General features: G+C 46.1%; 1 protein-coding gene across 4 annotated transcripts in view; it reads left to right on the forward strand.

The window, feature by feature from the left end:
* LOC142657990 (cytochrome P450 2D17-like) overlaps positions 1-22,866 on the forward strand; it is a 178,103-nt gene that overhangs the window by 71,249 nt on the left and 83,988 nt on the right. For all 4 annotated transcript variants that reach the window (XM_075833614.1, XM_075833611.1, XM_075833613.1 and 1 more), the window contains one exon: positions 9,195-9,347. In XM_075833614.1, the coding sequence (XP_075689729.1) occupies positions 9,195-9,347 (153 nt within the window). The remainder of the gene's footprint in view (positions 1-9,194; positions 9,348-22,866) is intronic.

The following is a 22,866-nucleotide window of genomic DNA, read 5'->3' on the forward strand; positions in this document are numbered from 1 at the left end:
GCAATAAACCTCCTGTAATAATTAGCGAACCCCAGGAAGCACTGTAACGCCTTCAGGGAGGCAGGTTGGACCCATTCCGCCACAGCCTGGACCTTGGCAGGGTCCATGTGGAATTCATGAGGAGTGAGGATTTGGCCCAAAAATGGTATCTCCTGCACCCCAAACACACATTTTTCGGTCTTCGCAAACAGTTTGTTTTCTCGAAGGACCTTGAGCACCTTCCTGACATGCTCAATGTGGGAGGACCAGTCCTTGGAAAACACAAGTATGTCATAAAGGTACACTACAAGAAATACCCCCAGGTAGTCTCTTAAAATCTCATTTATGAAATTCTGGAAGACCGCGGGAGCATTACACAACCCAAAGGGCATGACGAGGTATTCGAAATGACCTTTGGGTGTGTTAAACGCAGTCTTCCACTCATCCCCCTCTTTGATGCGGATAAGGTTATACGCCCCCCGTAGATCAAACTTAGAGAATCATTGGGCCCCCTGAACCTGATTAAAGAGATCAGGAATCAGAGGAAGGGGATACTGGTTCCTTACAGTGACCTTATTCAAGCTTCGGTAGTCAATGCATGGCCTAAGACCACCATCCTTCTTCCCTACGAAGAAGAAGCCAGCACCTACCGGAGAAGTAGAGGGGCGAATGTAACCCTTGGCCAGGCATTCCTGGATATACTCTCTCATAGCTTCCCGTTCGGGACAAGAGAGATTAAATATCCTACCCTTAGGGAGCTTAGCTCCTGGTACCAAATCGATAGCGCAATCGTATTCTCTATGAGGAGGTAAAACTTCGGAGGCCTCCTTAGAGAAAACATCGGCGAAGTCCCTCAGGGGGAGAAATAGAATTAACAGAAAAACATGACGTCAAGCATTCATTACCCCACTTGTTAAGGTCCACAGAATTCCAGTCAAACGTGGGATTATGCAACTGCAACCAGGGAAGGCCTAAAACCAAATCAGACGATAATCCCTGCATTAACAGTACAGAGCACTGCTCCAAATGCATGGCGCCAACAAGGAGTTCAAAAACAAGGGTATGCTGTGTAAAATAACCATTAGCAAGAGGAGTGGAGTCGATACCCACTACCAGGACAGGTTTAGGCAAATCAATCAAAGGCATAGCTAGAGACATAGCAAATTCCACAGACATGATATTAGCAGAAGACCCTGAATCCACGAAGGCACTGCCGGTAGCAGACCTACCACCAAAAGAGACCTGAAAGGGAAGCAAGATTTTATTACGTTTTATATTTACGGGAAATACCTGTGCGCCCAAGTGACCTCCCCGATGATCACTTAGGCGCGGAAGTACTCCGGCTGCATTCTTACGCTTAGGACTGTTGTTCACTTGATGCTTGTCATCCCCACAGTAGAAGCAGAGACCATTCTTCCTGCGGAAATCTCTACGTTGTTGGGGTGACACGGAGGCCCCGAGTTGCATAGGTACCTCCGAGTCTTCCGGGGAGGAACGAAGCAACGGAACCTCGGGAGGCATCATGGGGGAGTCAGAGGAGAAAACATCAAGACGTTCAAGTCGTCGTCCCCTGAGACGTCGGTCAAGTCGTACCGCTAAAGCCATAACCTGGTCTAGGGAGTCAGAAGAGGGATAACTAACTAGCAGATCTTTCAGGGCGTTCGACAGACCCAACCTAAACTGGCACCTTAAGGCAGGGTCATTCCACCGAGAAGCTACGCACCACTTCCTAAAGTCAGAGTAATACTCCTCAACAGGTCTCTTACCCTGACGTAAGGTCACCAGCTGACTCTCGGCAAAAGCAGTCTTGTCAGTCTCGTCATAGATGAGTCCGAGAGCAGAAAAGAAAAGATCAATGGAGGAAAGTTCAAGGGCGTCAGGAGCCAAGGAGAAGGCCCATTCTTGGGGCCCTTCCTGGAGCCGGAACATAATTATACCCACCCGCTGGCTCTCAGAACCTGAGGAGTGGGGCTTTAAACGAAAATAGAGCCTACAACTCTCCCGAAAGGAGAGAAAAGTCTTCCGGTCCCCTGAGAACCGGTCGGGCAACTTGAGGTGGGGTTCAAGAGGTGAGGTGAGGGGGACTACCATGGTAGCATCAGGCTGGTTGACCCTCTGAGCCAGGGCCTGGACCTGTAGTGAGAGACCCTGAATTTGCTGAGCCAGGGTCTCAAGGGGGTCCATAGTGGTGTCAGGGACCAGGGTAGACTAGGTATGGGCTTGTGATTATGTAATGACGGGGGTGGGGAGACAGACAAGTGAGCCCAAATCTACCCGCCACTCAGTCCCTGCCTACTTGCAACGACCCGCCCTAGGCGACGGGGTACAACTGGGCGACGGTCTCTACGCTCAATAAGTGCACGACAGACAAACAGACAAGGGTACACAGAGCTAGGGGGAGAAAGGGGCAGTTGCCCACGGAAACACCGTGAGCAACAAGAGAAGTGAACAAGCCGAGTCAAACCAGGAGAGTACGAGGTGCCAAAACGCAGAGCAGAAGAGTAGTAAACAAGCAGAGTCAAACCAGGAGTGTACGAGGTACCAAACGCAGAGCAGGAGAGTAGTCAGCAAGCCGGGGTCAATATGAAGCAAGGACAATAGTACAAGAAGCTGCAGCAGGGCCAGGAAACCAAACGAGAAGAATCACAAGCAAAGGAGGAACAGGAAAGGAAGGTATAAATAGACAGAGGGCGGGAGCTAGCTCCGTCTGGCCAGGCTGTGATAGGTTCTCCCACCCCTAAGCCTGCCACCCTGAGTGGTGGAAGATGGAGTCAGTCTCACAGACATAGAAGCAGGTGCAGACTGATTATCTATGGGAGTTAACCCCGAAGCAGTGCCTGGCAGATCCTTTACAGTACCCCCCCTTTTATGAGGGGCCACCGGACCCTTTCTAAGTGGACCTGGTTTACTGGGGAAACGAAGGTGAAACCTCCTGACCAATATCCCAGCGTGAACATCCCGAGCGGGTACCCAAGTCCTCTCCTCAGGCCCGTATCCTCTCCAATGGACCAGGTACTGGAGGGAGCCTTGGACCATCATGCTGTCCACAATCTTGGCCACCTCGAATTCTGCCCCCTCAGGGGTGAGAACAGGGACCGGAGGTTTCCTCGAGGGAGCCAAGGACGGGGAGCAGCGTTTAAGGAGGGAGGCATGGAACACGTCGTGTACTCGAAAAGATGGTGGCAACTCCAGTCGGAAGGAGACAGGATTGAGGACTTCAATGACCTTGTACGGCCCTATAAACCGGGGAGCAAACTTCTTGGACGGGACATTAAGGCGCAAATTTTTAAGACGATAGCCACACCAGATCCCTGACCATAAACAAGGGGTTAGCAGAACGTTTTCTATCTGCCTGAGTTTTTTGTATGCTCTGGGACGCCTCTAGGTTCTTCTGAACCTGAGCCCAGACTGTGCACAGTTCTCGATGAACGACCTCTACCTTGGGATTGTTGGAACTACCAGGTGAAACGGAAGAGAACCGTGGATTAAACCCAAAATTACAGAAAAAGGGGGAGACCCCTGACGAGTTACTGACCCGGTTATTAAGGGAAAATTCGGCGAGGGGAATGAATGAGACCCAATCATATTGACAGTCAGAGATAAAACACCTTAAATATTGTTCTAGAGACTTATTAGTCCTCTCAGTTTGGCCATTAGTTTCAGGATGGAAGGCCGAGGAGAAGGACAGATCAATCTCCAACTTTTTACAGAAGGCTCTCCAAAACAATGATACAAATTGTACCCCTCTGTCAGAAACAATTTTGACAGGAACCCCATGGAGACGCAGGATGTCTTTGACAAACAAGGTAGCTAACGTCTTAGCATTGGGTAGTTTCTTGAGGGGCACAAAGTGGCACATCTTACTGAAATGGTCTACTACAACCCACACCACCGACTTGCCTTGAGATGGAGGCAAATCAGTGATAAAATCCATGGAGATATGGGTCCAAGGTCTCTGGGGAATGGGCAAAGAACATAGTAAGCCTGCTGGTCGGGACCTGGGAGTCTTGGACCTAGCACAAATTTCACAAGCGGCGACGTAGGCCTTAACGTATTTAAGCAACCCAGGCCACCAATAGTTTCTGGCATGAGATGCTTGGTACCCAGGATGCCTGGATGGCCAGATAGGGCAGAGTCATGATTTTCCCTAAGTACCCTTAGCCGGAATTGCAGGGGAACAAACAGCTTGTTCTCAGGAAGGCTCCCGGGAGCTGAACCTTGATCAGCCGCAATTTCAGAGACTAAATCAGAATCAATAGCGGAAATGATTATACCTGGAGGCAAAATAAAAGCAGGATCTTCCTCCGAAGGAGGGCTGGCCATGAAGCTACGTGACAATGCATCAGCCTTAACATTTTTAGACCCAGCCCTATAGGTAACCACAAAGTTGAATCTGGTAAAAAATAACGCCCAACGAGCTTGTCTCGGGTTTAGCCTCCGGGCAGATTCTAGGAAAACCAGATTCTTGTGGTCTGTAAGGACCGTTACCTGGTGCCTAGCCCCCTCCAAGAAGTGGCGCCACTCTTCAAATGCCCATTTAATGGCTAAGAGTTCGCGGTTGCCAATATCATAGTTACTCTCAGTGGGTGAAAACTTCCTGGAGAAGTAGGCACAGGGACGGAGATGGGTGAGGGACCTGGTACCCTGGGACAAGACAGCCCCCACTCCCACCTCGGACGCGTCAACCTCCCCGATAAATGGCTCCATTTGGTTGGGCTGAACCAGCACCGGGGCCGAGATAAAGCACTTCTTAAGGACCTCAAAAGCCTGGACAGCCTCTGGAGGCCAGTGGAGGAGACCAGCACCTTTGCGAGTGAGATCCGTAAGAGGCTTAGCGATGACCGAGAAGTTAGCAATAAACCTCCTGTAATAATTAGCGAACCCCAGGAAGCACTGTAACGCCTTCAGGGAGGCAGGTTGGACCCATTCCGCCACAGCCTGGACCTTGGCAGGGTCCATGTGGAATTCATGAGGAGTGAGGATTTGGCCCAAAAATGGTATCTCCTGCACCCCAAACACACATTTTTCGGTCTTCGCAAACAGTTTGTTTTCTCGAAGGACCTTGAGCACCTTCCTGACATGCTCAATGTGGGAGGACCAGTCCTTGGAAAACACAAGTATGTCATAAAGGTACACTACAAGAAATACCCCCAGGTAGTCTCTTAAAATCTCATTTATGAAATTCTGGAAGACCGCGGGAGCATTACACAACCCAAAGGGCATGACGAGGTATTCGAAATGACCTTTGGGTGTGTTAAACGCAGTCTTCCACTCATCCCCCTCTTTGATGCGGATAAGGTTATACGCCCCCCGTAGATCAAACTTAGAGAATCATTGGGCCCCCTGAACCTGATTAAAGAGATCAGGAATCAGAGGAAGGGGATACTGGTTCCTTACAGTGACCTTATTCAAGCTTCGGTAGTCAATGCATGGCCTAAGACCACCATCCTTCTTCCCTACGAAGAAGAAGCCAGCACCTACCGGAGAAGTAGAGGGGCGAATGTAACCCTTGGCCAGGCATTCCTGGATATACTCTCTCATAGCTTCCCGTTCGGGACAAGAGAGATTAAATATCCTACCCTTAGGGAGCTTAGCTCCTGGTACCAAATCGATAGCGCAATCGTATTCTCTATGAGGAGGTAAAACTTCGGAGGCCTCCTTAGAGAAAACATCGGCGAAGTCCCTCAGGGGGAGAAATAGAATTAACAGAAAAACATGACGTCAAGCATTCATTACCCCACTTGTTAAGGTCCACAGAATTCCAGTCAAACGTGGGATTATGCAACTGCAACCAGGGAAGGCCTAAAACCAAATCAGACGATAATCCCTGCATTAACAGTACAGAGCACTGCTCCAAATGCATGGAGCCAACAAGGAGTTCAAAAACAAGGGTATGCTGTGTAAAATAACCATTAGCAAGAGGAGTGGAGTCGATACCCACTACCAGGACAGGTTTAGGCAAATCAATCAAAGGCATAGCTAGAGACATAGCAAATTCCACAGACATGATATTAGCAGAAGACCCTGAATCCACGAAGGCACTGCCGGTAGCAGACCTACCACCAAAAGAGACCTGAAAGGGAAGCAAGATTTTATTACGTTTTATATTTACGGGAAATACCTGTGCGCCCAAGTGACCTCCCCGATGATCACTTAGGCGCGGAAGTACTCCGGCTGCATTCTTACGCTTAGGACTGTTGTTCACTTGATGCTTGTCATCCCCACAGTAGAAGCAGAGACCATTCTTCCTGCGGAAATCTCTACGTTGTTGGGGTGACACGGAGGCCCCGAGTTGCATAGGTACCTCCGAATCTTCCGGGGAGGAACGAAGCAACGGAACCTCGGGAGGCATCATGGGGGAGTCAGAGGAGAAAACATCAAGACGTTCAAGTCGTCGTCCCCTGAGACGTCGGTCAAGTCGTACCGCTAAAGCCATAACCTGGTCTAGGGAGTCAGAAGAGGGATAACTAACTAGCAGATCTTTCAGGGCGTTCGACAGACCCAACCTAAACTGGCACCTTAAGGCAGGGTCATTCCACCGAGAAGCTACGCACCACTTCCTAAAGTCAGAGTAATACTCCTCAACAGGTCTCTTACCCTGACGTAAGGTCACCAGCTGACTCTCGGCAAAAGCAGTCTTGTCAGTCTCGTCATAGATGAGTCCGAGAGCAGAAAAGAAAAGATCAATGGAGGAAAGTTCAAGGGCGTCAGGAGCCAAGGAGAAGGCCCATTCTTGGGGCCCTTCCTGGAGCCGGAACATAATTATACCCACCCGCTGGCTCTCAGAACCTGAGGAGTGGGGCTTTAAACGAAAATAGAGCCTACAACTCTCCCGAAAGGAGAGAAAAGTCTTCCGGTCCCCTGAGAACCGGTCGGGCAACTTGAGGTGGGGTTCAAGAGGTGAGGTGAGGGGGACTACCATGGTAGCATCAGGCTGGTTGACCCTCTGAGCCAGGGCCTGGACCTGTAGTGAGAGACCCTGAATTTGCTGAGCCAGGGTCTCAAGGGGGTCCATAGTGGTGTCAGGGACCAGGGTAGACTAGGTATGGGCTTGTGATTATGTAATGACGGGGGTGGGGAGACAGACAAGTGAGCCCTAATCTACCCGCCACTCAGTCCCTGCCTACTTGCAACGACCCGCCCTAGGCGACGGGGTACAACTGGGCGACGGTCCCTACGCTCAATAAGTGCACGACAGACAAACAGACAAGGGTACACAGAGCAAGGGGGAGAAAGGGGCAGTTGCCCACGGAAACACCGTGAGCAACAAGAGAAGTGAACAAGCCGAGTCAAACCAGGAGAGTACGAGGTGCCAAAACGCAGCGCAGAAGAGTAGTAAACAAGCCGAGTCAAACCAGGAGTGTACGAGGTACCAAACGCAGAGCAGGAGAGTAGTCAGCAAGCCGGGGTCAATATGAAGCAAGGACAATAGTACAAGAAGCTGCAGCAGGGCCAGGAAACCAAACGAGAAGAATCACAAGCAAAGGAGGAACAGGAAAGGCAGGTATAAATAGACAGAGGGCGGGAGCTAGCTCCGTCTGGCCAGGCTGTGATAGGTTCTCCCACTCCTAAGCCTGCCACCCTGAGTGGTGGAAGATGGAGTCAGTCTCACAGACATAGAAGCAGGTGCAGACTGATTATCTATGGGCGTTAACCCCGAAGCTGTGCCTGGCAGATCCTTTACAACATCATTATAATTCTTCACACATTAGGTTTGCAGGTGGCCTTATCTCTTTTGGACAGAATATTCTCTTGGAGATGGGGGGGAGACCTTCCTTCACGCATACTTGCCACCCTCCCTTCTTACTCCCTGTCCATTCTCTACCAACTTCGCATGGGAACCAATGTCAAAGATAAAACATACGAAATCAACATTACTTGTATTAAAGGAACAATTACTTTTCTATTCACTACAAAAGAACCAAGATGGGAACTCCAGACAAGATGGCTGCTGCACGAAACTAAATCATTTAAACATTATCATAATCACTTTCACGTAATACATATCTTAGTAATTCGGCATCCTGCTTGATAATTCACAATGTAATTTCATACAGAGAATATAAGCAAATAAATCATCCTTCACACAGCACTAGGGGGAGAGATATCTCAATCCACCCTGACAAAGTTTTGCCTTCGGGACCTCTCTCTGTATTAATGGCAATTATAGTTTTCTTCCATAGAAGTATCTGTTTCTATCCAGAAGGAAAGCGACAAAAAAATGCAACTTGATACTCCTGCTGGAGCCTTAATATAGGCATCTAGCAATCGCTTAATTGTTTACATACACTGCTAATTAACCATGTCTCTTCTATCTGGCAGTCAATTGACTTTAACCCCTATGTATGTCCTGCCGTAGGGTGAACAAGAAATGTATGATCTCCAGTTATATGTATATGGGCGATATCTAAATAGTAATGCAAAATTGTAGCGGTAATGTTCTAGTAAAAATAAAATATAATTGTTGTCAGACATAATGAAATATCAAAACATTTATGAAAAAATAGAATGATTTCTGCACTTTTACACAGTGCCTGCATGAATTAAAGAAACCTTTTCCTAGCCTTGGTTGTTCGTAGGTGTTGGTAAAAAATAAGTGCCAGGATTAGCAAACCAAAATGAACAGCAACAAGAATTCCACATTCTTAAAACATCTTTTCAGGCCTTATTCACACAAGCGTATTTCACATCTGTGTGCTGTCGGTTTTTTTCACGGACACCACATGGACCTATGAAAATCAATCGGGCTATTCAGACATGTGTTGTTTTTCATGAATCGTGTGTCCGTTGCGTGAAACTCACTGCATGTTCTATTTTGTTGCGTTTTTGCGCACCACAGCCCATTGAAGTCAATTGATGCATGAAAAAAACGGACAACATGCGGACGTTATCCGTGTGCTGTCCATGATTCACGCAACAGTTGCTAAAGAAATGAAAAGAAAAGAGAAAAACACCTCCCTCGGTTTTTTTTGCTGACGGAAAAAAACATGTGACATACGGATGTCATATACGCGCATAAAAAATGCCACATGGAACTACTACACAAAAAAAGCTGCATTTTTTACGCGCGCAAAACAGACACATTCGTGTAAATAAGGCCTAAGTCTGAAATAAATCAAATTCGTAGATACATGTGAAGAAAAAAAGCAAAATTTCTTTCACTGTTGGGTCCCAGCAATCTATTTGCTAATGAACATTTTGTGTGCTTTTTTTAGGCATAGTATTGGCCCCATATGGGAGCTCATGGAAAGAGCAAAGAAGATTTACCATCACAACACTTAGAAACTTTGGGATGGGCAAGAAATCCCTTGAAGAGAGGGTGGCAGAAGAAGCACAGTGCCTGTGTACTGTATTTAAATGCCAGAAAGGTGAGTCTCAGATGTTTGTGTAAAAAGTGTAATATATAACATTTTTAACTTATCCAATAAACCACCTTAAAGCTAACCTGTTGCATAGATAAATATATACCATAGATTACCATACATTTTCTCCATCAATATGAGTCATTTGAGACAGACAAGTTCCAAAGGATACATTGCCATCAGAAACAAGTGAATCTGATAAGATCCACTTCCCCGACGGGTGAAATTCCTGTTATCGAGCCATATTTCAGACGTATAAATCAATGGAGGTGAAATAGAGATCTGTATTAATCCCTTCCCACCGCAGCGAGTTTTAATTTTTTCATCTTCGTTTTTTCCTGCCCTCCAAAAGCAATAACTATTTTTCCATCGACATAGCTTGTTTTTCACAGGTCAAGTTGATTTTTTAATGGTACCTGTAACGTCTATGGCCAAGGGCCGTCGTTCAGACTTACCCTCTGACGGCCCGGCCATGGATATCTGTGTTCTCGGTGACATCTCCCTCCAGGACTTTGTCACAGATCTGCCTCTCTCTGCGGGATGCAGTGTGATCTGGGTGGTGGTTTTCTAAAATGACTCATTTTGTTCCCCTGACTGGTCTGCCTTCTGCTGCTCGACTGGCCAACCTCTTTGTTCAACACATCTTCCGTCTGCACGGCTTGCCTCTGCATATTGTCTCGGATCAAGGGGTCCAGTTCACCTTGAAGTTCTGGAGAGCACTCTGCGGCCTCCTCGGTGTAAAGCTGGACTTCTCCTCGGCTTATCATCCTCAGTCCAATGGACGAGTTCTCCTATAATAACCATACTAGTGAGTCCACCACCTCCAGTCTGTTCTTCATCGTCTACGGCCAACATCCTCGTATACTTCTTCCTGCCTCTACTATGTCCCAGGTGCCTGCAGCTGACTCTACCTTCAGGGACTTTCTGCAGATATGGCAACAGACTCGATCTTCTATTCTGCTGGCGGTGGACCGCATGAAGAGAAAGGCAGACACTGGGAGATGAGAACCTCCCCAGTTTCTTCCAGGTAGGAAGGTTGAGCTGTCTTCCAGGAATATCCGGCTGAGGGTGCCGCCTTGCAAGTTTGCTCCGAGGTTCCTCGGACCCTTTGAGATTCTGCTACAAATCAATCCTGTGTTTTAAAAGCTTCGGCTGCCTCATACCCTCAAGATCCCTAACTCCTAGCCCGTGGTCCTGAACCGCTACTCCAGGACTCCTAGTTCCGCAGTGGCTCCTGGCGGTTCGTCAGGTACTTTCGAAGTGAGGGTGATCCTGGCCACCAAGAAAATGGGAGGAAGGACGTTTTAGTTGGTGGATTGGAGGGGATTTGGTCCAGAGGAGAGGTATTGGGAGCCAGAGGAGAAAATTGATGCCCCTGTCCACATGAAGAGATTTCTCTCCCGCTCTGGCCCCAAGAAGAGGGGGCTTAAGAGGGGGGATACCCAGAAGTGAGTGACGATGTAACATCTATGGCCGCGGACCGTCGTTCAGACTTACCCTCTGACGGCCCTGGCCATGGATATCTGTGTTCTCGGCGACATCTTCCTCCAGGGAGACGCCGGCACTCACTTCCGGGTTCTGGGACTGTTTCCCACAGGGCGCGTGCACGGCCTTATAGGGCCAGTACGCGTCCAGCTGTCATTAGTCAATAATGAGCTCAGAATGCTGCTGGACTATAAAAAGGGCTTTGCCCACTTGACCCTGGCCTGAGCGTTGTTGTCTACCTAAAGTTTGTCTTGCAAATGGTCTCCCAGTGTTTTCCAGTTCCCAGCGTTACCCGTTCCTGCTGCCTGTACCCTGTATTCCATGCTACCGTGCCTCTGTGCCATCTACAGTGAAAGTCAAGTCGTGTCTTCGGCTGCATCTACTGTGCCATCTACAGTGAAAGTCAAGTTGTGTCACCGCTACTGTCTGCATTGCCTCAGGTACCCGTTCTGGACTATAGACATTGTTTTGTACCTAGTTGGCCAGCTGCTATTCCGCTACGCGGTACGGCGCAGTGGGTCCACACCCCGCGCTGTGACAGTACCTTTCGATTTTCCATATAATATACTGTGAATGTAAAGTTGAAAAAAAAATTGAAGAATGGAATGGTAAAAAAAACTAGCACTTAAACTATTGTTTAGATTTCACTGCGTTCATCATGCGGTAAAAATGACATGTGAGCTTTATTATGCAGGTCAGTATGATTATGGTGATACCAAATTCATATATTTTTATAATGTTTTACTACTTTTCCAAAATTAAAACCATTTGTTAAAAAAAAATGTGCTTTTATGTCGCTGTATCCTGAGACCTAAACTTTTTTTTTTTTTATATTAATGGAGCTGTGTGAGGCTTGTTTTTTGTAGGGTGAGCTGTAGTTTGTATTGGTGATATTTTGGGGTACAACATTTTTTATCACTTTTTATTGCATTTTTTGGAATGCAAGGTGACTAATTATTTTTTTTTGTTTGGCATTCATCATGCAGGCTAAATTACATTATATTTTAATAGTTTGGATCGTTATAGACGTGGTGATACCAATCATGTTTTTTTATTGTTTACATTATTGTACACAAGAAATGGGAAACGTTTTTTAATTTACTATTCTTGGAAATTGTTTTAAACCTTTTTTTACTTGAACATGCAATTGTTTGATAGCTTGGCTAAAATACTGCCATACTTCCTTATTGCAGTATTTTGTTCTTTAAAGGGAATGTGTTGCCAGTAAAACATGTATTTTTTTTTTTTTTAGTTAAACAATTAGTGTATAGGTGATTAAACATTGTTCTAATTTTTTTTATTTTTTTCACGAGTCAGGAAATATTATAAATTAGATTCTAATTTATAATATTTCCCAGTGCTGGTCACTAGATGGAGCCATTCCCAAAATTGCAACATTGCATGTGGTAAAGCAACCACATTGCTTTATGCTGCAAAATTGGGAAAAAATCCCTCGCTCTAGTGAGCTCACACAATCCCCCCCTCCTTTATCCTGGCTAGTGCCAGGAGAAACGAGGGGATTGAACGGTCAAACCTCCTACACTGTGTGTCGCCATTTTTTGAGCTAACACACAGTGTAGTAGGTTTACATACAGTAGTAAACACACAGTAACACACGAACATAGATAGAAATCACTTACCTGCTCCTGCCGCCGCCACTTCCTCCGGTCCGTCCGCTCCGTCTGCTGCCGCTGCTCCATGTGCACAAGTCCGGAAGCCGCGACCGGAAGTAGTAATCTTACTGTCCGGCCGCGACTTCCGGTCCACAGGAAAATGGCGCCGGACGGCGCACAGTTCAACTTGGACTGTGTGGGAGCGGCGCATGCGCCGTTCCCACACAGACGGCGTACACCATAGTGGATGGAACGGGCCCCGTTCGCATTCACTATGGGACTGTAGCTGCCGTATTCCATGTATGTATGTGTCGTTAATCGACACATACAGAAATGGAAAAAAAAATGGCAGCCCCCATAGGGAAGAAAAAGTAAAAAAATAAAAAAAAGTAACACACAAACACACAAATAAATATAAACGTTTTTAATAAAACACTAACATCTAACTGATATAAAAAAATTTTTTGGGGTGACACTGGTCCTTTAAGCATTCTCCTATTAAGCCCTGCCTCCGGGGAGTACTTAGATTGCAGACTCGGGGGCCTTCATCAGGCCCCCATGACAATCCATTGGCACCCCACGATTGCAAAGCAGGTGGCTGATGTGGTGACAGAGGGCCCACCCCTGTCTAATGGTTTAGCTATCGGGTCGCTAATGACCTCGGAATCTAAGAGTGATTCCCAATCCCGGCTGTTAGAGAATGGTGTCAGCTGTAATATACACCTAATACTGCTGTGTATGGAGAAATCTAATATCATGAGCCCACTCCATACTTCAAACTTACGACTATGGCGTAAATGTACGTCAAATATTGGGAAAGGGTTACGGTACTAGGCTTTAAATATGGCTCTGTAATAGAAAATATGCCCATAGACAAAACACAGGAAAAGCAAATGTTCACAGATTTTCTTATCTCTAATTGCTAACTAATGCCTTCTACATAAAGTTTTCATGTAAATTGTTCCTAGCAACCAGCCTTTCTCTGATTACTTGGGTCGTGGGCTCAAGGTGAACATAGCAATGAAGTTGACATGTTGAAGGGAAATGGGAAAGGAGGATTGGGAGGACTCAAACATCTTCCAATATCTCTGTCATATTAATGAGATTTTTGTGAAGATAAATTTATAGAAAGAATCTGACACATAGTTTGCACTTTGCAGTTCTTTAATTAAACAAATAATTACTAACAGCATCTGAGGGTAAGGCCAGACGGTGCGTCGTTGACGCGGTTTTGTTGCGTTTGAAAATGGCATGCGGTCAACTGAATGCATTTTTTGTCTCTGTAATGCTGCAGTTCTGTTGCGTTTTTAAAGGAAATAATTGATGGACATAGTTTTCACCCGTGTTGAAGTTTGTTAGCTGCTTCCTGTATATAGTTCATTACAATGCATTGCAGAACTGTTAGCAAAAACACAAGCAGTTCAGCCACAACTTTGGCAGCTCGGTCATTAACTGCATGCGGTCGGACATTATGAAGATGCAGTTAAAGAGGCTCTGTCACCAGATTTTGCAACCCCTATCTGCTATTGCAGCAGATCGGCGCTGCAATGTAGATTACAGTAACATTTTTATTTTTAAAAAACGAGCATTTTTGGCCAAGTTATGACCATTTTCGTATTTATGCAAATGAGGCTTGCAAAAGTACAACTGGGCGTGTTGAAAAGTAAAAGTACAACTGGGCGTGTATTATGTGCGTACATCGGGGCGTGTTTACTACTTTTACTAGCTGGGCGTTGTGTATAGAAGTATCATCCACTTCTCTTCACAACGCCCAGCTTCTGGCAGTGCAGACACAGCCGTGTTCTCCAGAGATCACGCTGTGTCGTCACTCACAGGTCCTGCATCATGTCAGACGAGCGAGGACACATCGGCACCAGAGGCTACAGATGATTCTGCAGCAGCATCGGCGTTTGCAGGTAAGTCGATGTAGCTACTTACCTGCAAATGCTGATGCTGCTGCAGAATCAACTGTAGCCTCTGGTGCCGACACGATGCAGGACCTGTGAGTGACGTCACAGATCTGCACTGCCAGAAGCTGGGCGTTCTGAAGAGGAGTGGATGATACTTCTCATCAGAACGCCCAGCTAGTAAAAGTAGTAAACACGCCCCGATGTACGCACATAATACACGCCCACTTGTACTTTTACTTTTCAACACGCCCAGTTGTACTTTTGCAAGCCTCATTTGCATAAATACGAAAATGGTCATAACTTGGCCAAAAATGCTCGTTTTTTAAAAATAAAAACGTTACTGTAATCTACATTGCAGCGCCGATCTGCTGCAATAGCAGATAGGGGCTGCAAAATCTGGTGACAGAGCCTCTTTAACTGCACAAAAAACACATTGTAATATAATAGCAGCAGTCTGGCCATAACACAAATTTCACCATTGACTTCTATTCAAAAATGACTTGCTGCGGTTTAAAAATGCAACATAAACGCACCGTGACTGCACCGTGTGGCCTTACCCTGAACATAGTATATAAACGTTAAGGGTAGGGCCACATGGAGCGGCCCTGACACGGTCACAACGCGGCTAACAACTGTGCTGGCACCATGTTCGGTGCGGCTGTCAAACAGCCTGTTAGTGGCTGCATGTTAACGTGGGTAAACCATCCCTTTATCCGCAAAATAGTGCGGCCATGAATTAATACACCCTTTATGGCCGCACGATTTTGCAAATTACAACAATTCATTCTCTTTTGCAGCGCCGGAAAAAGCCGAACACTGCACTCGGCTACCTCCAGCGCTCCCATAGAGAATGAATGGGGCGGCAGTGCGCATGCGCATGTAACCGGAATACCCCTTAACGAGGTATTTGACAGCCCCTCCTACATAGTGCCAGTGCGGTTGTTGGCCGCGTTGCAACCGTGTCAGGGCCGCTCCATGTGGCCGTACCCTTATATGTGATTTAACATTATATATACACTACAAAAGTTTTGGGACACGCCTCTTAATCATTGAAATCAGATATTTCATTCAATCCTTTTACCACAGTATATAAAATCAAGCAAGTAGCTATGCAGTCACCTTTATAAACATTTGTGAAAGAATGGGTCGTTCTAAAGAGCTCACTGAATTTGAACATGGTACTGTAATAGAATGCCTCCGTAGCTACAAGTCAGTTCATGAAATTTCTTCTCTCTTAGATATTCCATGATCAATTGTGAGTGTTATTATTGCAAAGTGGAAGCATTTAGGAACCGCAACAACTCAGCCACAAAGTGGCAGACCACGTCAAGTTACAGAGCAGGGTTTCCGAGTGCTGAGGAGCATAGTGTATAAAAGTCACCAACTGTCTGCTGACTCAATGACTGCAGAGTTCCTAACCTCCTCTGGCATTAGAGACGGACTGAGACTTAAAAACAGTTACGCACACAGGCCCACCACAGCCCATACAAAGCCACCAGTGTTGGGCTGGAGTACATGGGACCACCTTTTAGCTATACAAGACATGGGGATATTTATTGAACTCATCCACTGCTTTTCCACCAGAATTATGAACATGCTCATTAATCTAGAGGTTTTTTTTTTAGCAGCCCAAATAGCCCATTCACTTGTAATGGAAGCAGAATGTTAGTGGATTTGAAAGGGATTTAGGTGTGGAATCAGTCCTAATCAAATCCTGATTGCATGATCATGGCCTAATACTGACGTATAAAGGTTGCAAATTATACCATTATACAATGCTAAAATATCACCATACTGTAGCTAATATTCAGCCATATACACACACACACACACACACACACACACACACACACACACACACACACACACACACACTCACATGCTGGACACATGATTCACAAATGCAACCCACAAACTGGACACATGCTGCATTCGTGCCACTCACACCTGGGACACAGCACGCACACCACTCACACTTAGGACACATGCGCACGCACACCACTCACAGTTGTGACTCGTGCGCAAGCACACCGCGCACACCTAAGGATACATGCGCACGCACACCACTTACACCTAGAACACATCCCACACTAACAGCTAGGACATATGCCTCACATGCACCATTCACACCTAGGACACATGCGCACACACACCATTGACAACTAGGATATATCCTCCAGTGTCACCACCCACACTAAAGACATATGCCGCACATTGTCTACCGACACCAAGGACACATGTTGAAAATGCACTACTCACACCTGGCACAGATGCTGCACACACCACACAAATGCTAAACACATACCTCATATAACACTTACACACTAGACCTATACCACACATACCACTCACACTGAAAACAACTTTCACACAAATGCCACTAATACATTATAAGCAGACACAAAACTCACACAAATTGCATATTTCACTCATACAATTGACGTACACTACATCAACCAGCCACACTACAAAAATAAATCCAACACTTCACTTACATTGCTATATTTACCTGCTTTCTTTTGTAGACTGCTGCTTCTTGGGCACTGGCATGCAGGATGCTGGCAGTACATAGGCATCTATACCTGAGATGCCCCCCTCCACCACTAAGCCCCGTCCATGTGCCCATGAAGCTATGCCCCTTTTACAAAGCTCCTCCCATCTGTGGCTCAAATTAACCATAACCTGATGCTCACCCAATTAACCCTATAGCACCTCCTATCTACAGTACCTGGACCCCCCCCCCACAAGCAGGTTGCTAGCAGATACTGTGTGCATCACCCATGTCCTTTACACTCACATATGCCCCCCTACCCCCCTCATTGTAGAAGGCTGCTTGCAGCTTAAATGAAACGTAAGCAGATAAAGAAATAAACCTCAGCCAACCAGCGTTAGGTTTGCTCTGTACATGCAGACTGGGCAGGTACTCATTCTCCTTTTCCTCTGTGGCGTCAGAGATGTGCGCTAATGAGTGAGGCATCAGTGCAGAAAACAAGTCTATAGCTGATTAGCTGTGGCTCAGCCAACAAGCACTATACTTAATTTCTGCAGTGCTCCTTCCCATCATTGCAGAGTACACAGCAATAAATCTCGGAAAGATGTGGTTTTAAACACCAGGAGGCAGCAGTTATTGTAATGTTGGTGCTTGTGTTCACCAATGGCGCCCACCAGATTTTGATTGACATCCCCTGACTGTTCTACACCACTAGCAGCCTCCTCCAACTCTTTGCCTTGTACTGGCATGCACGGTGCAGCCGGGCAGAGTATACCTCGCTGCACGGTGTGTGCCAAAGTAGTACAAGGCAATGGCGCATCCGAGAAAGTTGGAGGGGACTGCTAGTGATGTATAACAGCTACAGGGATGTCAATCAAGCATGGAAAGGTGGGTTTGGAGGCAGGGCTATGTGACTCTTCAGGATGGCGGCACTGCCCCATGACCCTTTAATGAGTAATTAGCATATAGTGTGCGCCGTTTTAAAAGATGATTTTATAGATTTTCCTGCATCTGAAAACAACATACAGGGGAATGTTTGGAAGTATTGTTAGGTCATGTATTACTGCATGGTGGCGGTTCAAGGGGTTAAAACTACCTGACAGGTGCCCATTAAATATACAATTAATTGAAAACAATTCCATCTGCCCTGCAATTTTGTTATTATTAATATAGTCTATATAATTACAGCTCCAGAACCAAGCTCTGACATATACGGCTCCAGAACAAAGCTCAATCCATATATACAGCTCCAGAACCAAGCTCATACATATATACAACACCAGAACCAAGCACATTACATATATACAGTACCATAACCAAGCTCATTACATATATACAGTACCAGAACAAAGCTCATTACATATATACAGTACCAGAACCAAGCTCAGTACATATATACAACACCAGTACTAATCTCAGCACATAAATACAACACCAAAACCAAGCTCAGTACATATATACATCTCCAGAACTAATATATAACCTAAAGAAAGAGATGCCACAAGACTAGAAAATATGGAAAAATAGAAAAATACTTTATTTGGAAATAACACATTAATACACAATCATTGTGTATTAATGTGTTATTTCCAAATAAAGTATTTTTCTATTTTTCCATATTTTCTAGTCTTGTGGCATCTCTTTCTTTAGGTTATATATATTCATGCTTTGGATGCTTTATGGGTATACGCCCTAGGATCTGGTTCACACTTGGACACATGCTTGCTGATGGCTGCATTTTACTTTTCTTGAGCCATTCTGGATCCATGCTGTGTTTTTCGGTTATATATATCTCCAGAACTAAGCTCATTACATATATACAGTACCAGACCAAAAGCTCAGTACATATATACAGCACCAGAACAAAGCTCAGTACATAAATACAGCACCAGAACAAAGCTTATACATATATACAGCACCAGCACAAATACAGCTCAATTTAGTGCAACCCCTGTCGTATAGGTTTGTACGATCTAAAGCTACAGCTTGAAGCATGGACCGAACAATGGTAAGGATATACTGGGAGTTGCTGTTACACAAAAAATAAAATCATACCACCCATCATCTCGATGCAGATCATACAGTGACTACAGTACTGATTAGAGGCAGAATAAACATTTATATTAAGTGACTTACCGGTGACGATCTCAGATTCTAGTTGTTCTTTTTCTCTTTTCTTCTCCATCCGGTTCAGGCCTCTATGATGACTTCTCCCGGCCATGGCCCATTAATGCAGTTTGCCGTTCAGATGTCTTCAGCTTCCCACTATTCAAACATTTCTGCACCTATAAACAAAGATAAAATTCTCATGATGGCACACACTATACCCCTAAATATAATAGTTCCATAGAATGTGTCCCTGATTAAAATAGCACCATACATTGTGTCCCTGATAATAATAGTACTATAAAATGTGTCGCTGATTATAATAGTACTATACACTGTGTCCCTGATTATAATAGCACCATACACTGTGTCCCCCACACACACACACACACACACACACACACACACACACACACACACACACAGTGCTCCCCGTAGATAATGCCCCCATAGAGCCCCCTGTAGATAGTGCCCCCCATAGAGCCCCCTGTAGATAGTGCCCCACATATAGCCCCCCAGTAGATAGTGCACCATATATAGCCCCCTGTGTATTGTGTCCCACATATAGCCCCCTATATATGGTGTCCCACATATAGCCCCCCCATGTAAATAGTGACACACAAATATAGCCTCCCCTGTAGATTGTGCCCCACATGTAGCTCCCCCTGTATATAGTGCCTCACATATAGCCCTCCCCTTAGTGTCCCACATATAGCCTCCCCTGTAGACTTTGCCCCTGTAGATAGTGTCCCACTTATAGATCCCCCTGTAGATTGTGTCCCACATATAGCCTTCCCTGTAGATTGTGTGCCACTTATAGCTCTCCCCGTATATAGTGCCCCACATGTAGCCAACCTTAATGTCCCACATATAGTCCCCCTGTGGATAGTGCCCCACATATAGCCTCCCCTGTAGATTGTGCCCCACATATAGCCCCCCCTTCGCGTCCCACATATAGCCTCCCCTGTAGACTGTGCCCCACATATGACCACCCCTGTAGATAGTGTCCCGCATATAGCTCCCCCCCCCCATAGATAATGCCAATCACAATTTTAGGTGGGAAAAAAAACAACTTTACATACTCACCTTGATCCCATTCCCATGCCTCTTCTGAACATGTCTGCTGGGGCTGAACGACGGCGCTGATTGGCAGGGCAGAATGACTTGCCCCGCCAATCTGTGCCTTTCAACAACAAAAGCAGTGCGATGATGTCATTGCGCCGCTAGCATCGATGAAAGGCGCTGATTAGCGGGGAAAGTCATTCTGCCCTGTCAATCAGCGTCATTGTAAGGCAGGTACAATTAGTGCAGGAGGGTGTGAGGGCAGCTGGTTTCAGTGGCGCTGCCGCCCCCTCAGAGAGGCAGCAGGCCGCCGACACTGATTGTTTTGGTGGCCAGCAGGCGGCCCACTATCCACCGGCCCATTTGACATTTGCCAAAACTGCCAGATGGCAAGTCCGGCCCTGTCTGGCATTAACATCAGCACAAAAGTTGTGCTCCGAAAGCTTCATGGCATGGGTTTCCACGGCTGAGCAGCTGCATGCAAGCCTTACACCCCCAAACACAATGCCAAGCATCAGATGTAGTGGTGTGAAGCACACCACCACTGGACTCTGGAGCAGTGGACACGTGTTCTGTTGAGAAACTAATCACCCTTCTCTTTTTTTTTTTCAATCAAAAGAATTTTATTGAATATTTTAAAATTTCAAACAGTAAAACATTTACATAAATACCATCCCTCCACCCAGTCTCCTCGCTCATGAGAAGCTGCAAAGCAGCTCAGAGTGTCCATCTTGTACTGTCCAATTAGAAAAAATCCTCCATAGAGCTCCTTGAAGACAGAGTTGCAACAACATGAGTTGCATGAGTCATTTCCACAGATCATACAGAGTATATATAGATGGCACACATATATCACATACGTATCAAACAAGTATAACGTGAATCCAGGACGCAGCCCAGATGTATAAGGTCAAGTTTGCACAAGGAAAAGGAAGAATCAGTGAGTAGCAGCTCCCGCAGCCCCCCCATCGGCATGGCAAACACCGGTAACAGTCTATCTACCAGAACAGTTGGAGCCACACCCGGAGTGTCCAGCCAAGGAGACCATAGGTCTTTAATTTTTGTTTTTGGTGCCCCTTCTCCCATATACATATTTCTCCATTCTTAACATTGTGTTAACCCGGTCATTAAATTCAGAGAGTCTAGGTGGATCAGCATCTTTCCAGTGGGAAGCAATACATTTTCTAGCCTGGTACAAAAGGCGCATTACACTGCCAGTCGCTGATTCTCCGTCACAGGCAGGGTAGCAGTTGTAGCGTCCATGGGCGCGGGCCGTCGGGTTTACTCACCTCCCGCAGCCATAGATCAGTGAGAACTGGCTCACATCTCCTTCCTAGGAGATGCCAGCACTCACTTCCGCTCCGGTCCGCTGTGTCTCGTAGGGTGCATATGCATGCTCGTGCCCGGTTTTAAAGGGCCAGCGCGCTCCCATGTGAACAATCATCATCATCAACTGCACATGATTTCCTGGACTATAAGAAGGGCCCTGCCCTTCTGATCCTTGCCTGAGCGTTGTTAGTGTATTCCAAGTCCGTCTTGCAAATAGTCCCTTAGTGTTTTCCCAGTTCCAGTTGTTACCCGTGCCCTGTTACCCGTATCCTGTATCCCGTGCTGTGTTCTCGTTTATGAGCCTCTTAGTGTTGGAGTCATGCCCTACTGAACCTGCTGTCGTTTGCCACGTCCAGTGTCGTTTGCCACGTCCAGTGCCATCTTCAACATCCAGTGTGATCCGCCATGTCTGGCGCAACGTGCTGCACCTGCTGTCATCGACCATGTCTAGTGCCATCTTCCACGTCCAGTGTGATCTGCCACGTCTGGCGCAACATGCTGCACCTGCTGTCATTTGCCATGTCTGGCGTAACCTGCTGCACCCACCTCAATCCATGCTAAAGCCTCGGCCGCTGTCTCGACTATTCAGGTACCCTAGTGCTGGACTTTGTATTGCTGGGGTGCTCTGTTGTTTGGCCAGCTGCCTTCCATTACGGCGGTGCGGCCTAGTGGGTCCACATACCAACAGACCATGACAGCAGTGTAGCCCAATATACATATCACAGTGTAATAATAATAACAACAGTGTAAATAAATAATTGTGTCTCTCCAGAACCCCAGAAGTCTAGTACAACTCCACATTACATGGAGTAAGTCGGCTCCATCTTCCCCACATCTATAGCACATAGAGTCTTGCTTATAGCCCATTTTTTGTAAAAGTAATGGTCTTCTGTACATAGCTGGGATGGTCTATACATTTCACTCAACGAAGTCTTAGGAACCTGTTCCAAGACCTGTTGCCAAACCTCCTCCTCTATAGGTCCCACATCTTTCTCCCATCTCCCCTTAAGGGATAGAGGATGTGCTTTAAGGATGACCTCCAATAGACATCTATAAAAAAGAGATAAGCCCCTTCGTCCCCCCATCTGGGCCACTAAATCTAGAAGTGGAGATTGTGGGGCCTGTGATATCGGAGTTCGTCTACTCTGTAACTCCCAGGCGTGTCTCAGTTGGAGATATTGATAAAAAGAAAAATGTGGCAGGGCAAATTCCGATTGGAGATCCTCAAATGTTCTAAATATATCATCTTGAAAAAGCTGGCTTATAACTTTTACATCTTACATTTTCCAATCAAATTTTTTGCATCAAATCCATTTAGTTGATCAAATTCCTTATAATACAAGTTCCGCCATATAGGGGAATATTTGGTGTAGCCCTCAAGACCTAGCACAGCCTTCACCTTAGTCCATACTTTGTGTATTAGCATCAACGTGGGAAAAGCCCGACTCATGTTACTAAATCTCCCTGATTCAAGAGCCAACAAAAGAACTTTCTACCCCATAACATGTTCCACTAAATGTCCTGCTGAG

This window comes from Rhinoderma darwinii, chromosome 7 (assembly GCF_050947455.1).
Source record: "Rhinoderma darwinii isolate aRhiDar2 chromosome 7, aRhiDar2.hap1, whole genome shotgun sequence".
NCBI lineage: Eukaryota > Metazoa > Chordata > Amphibia > Anura > Rhinodermatidae > Rhinoderma > Rhinoderma darwinii.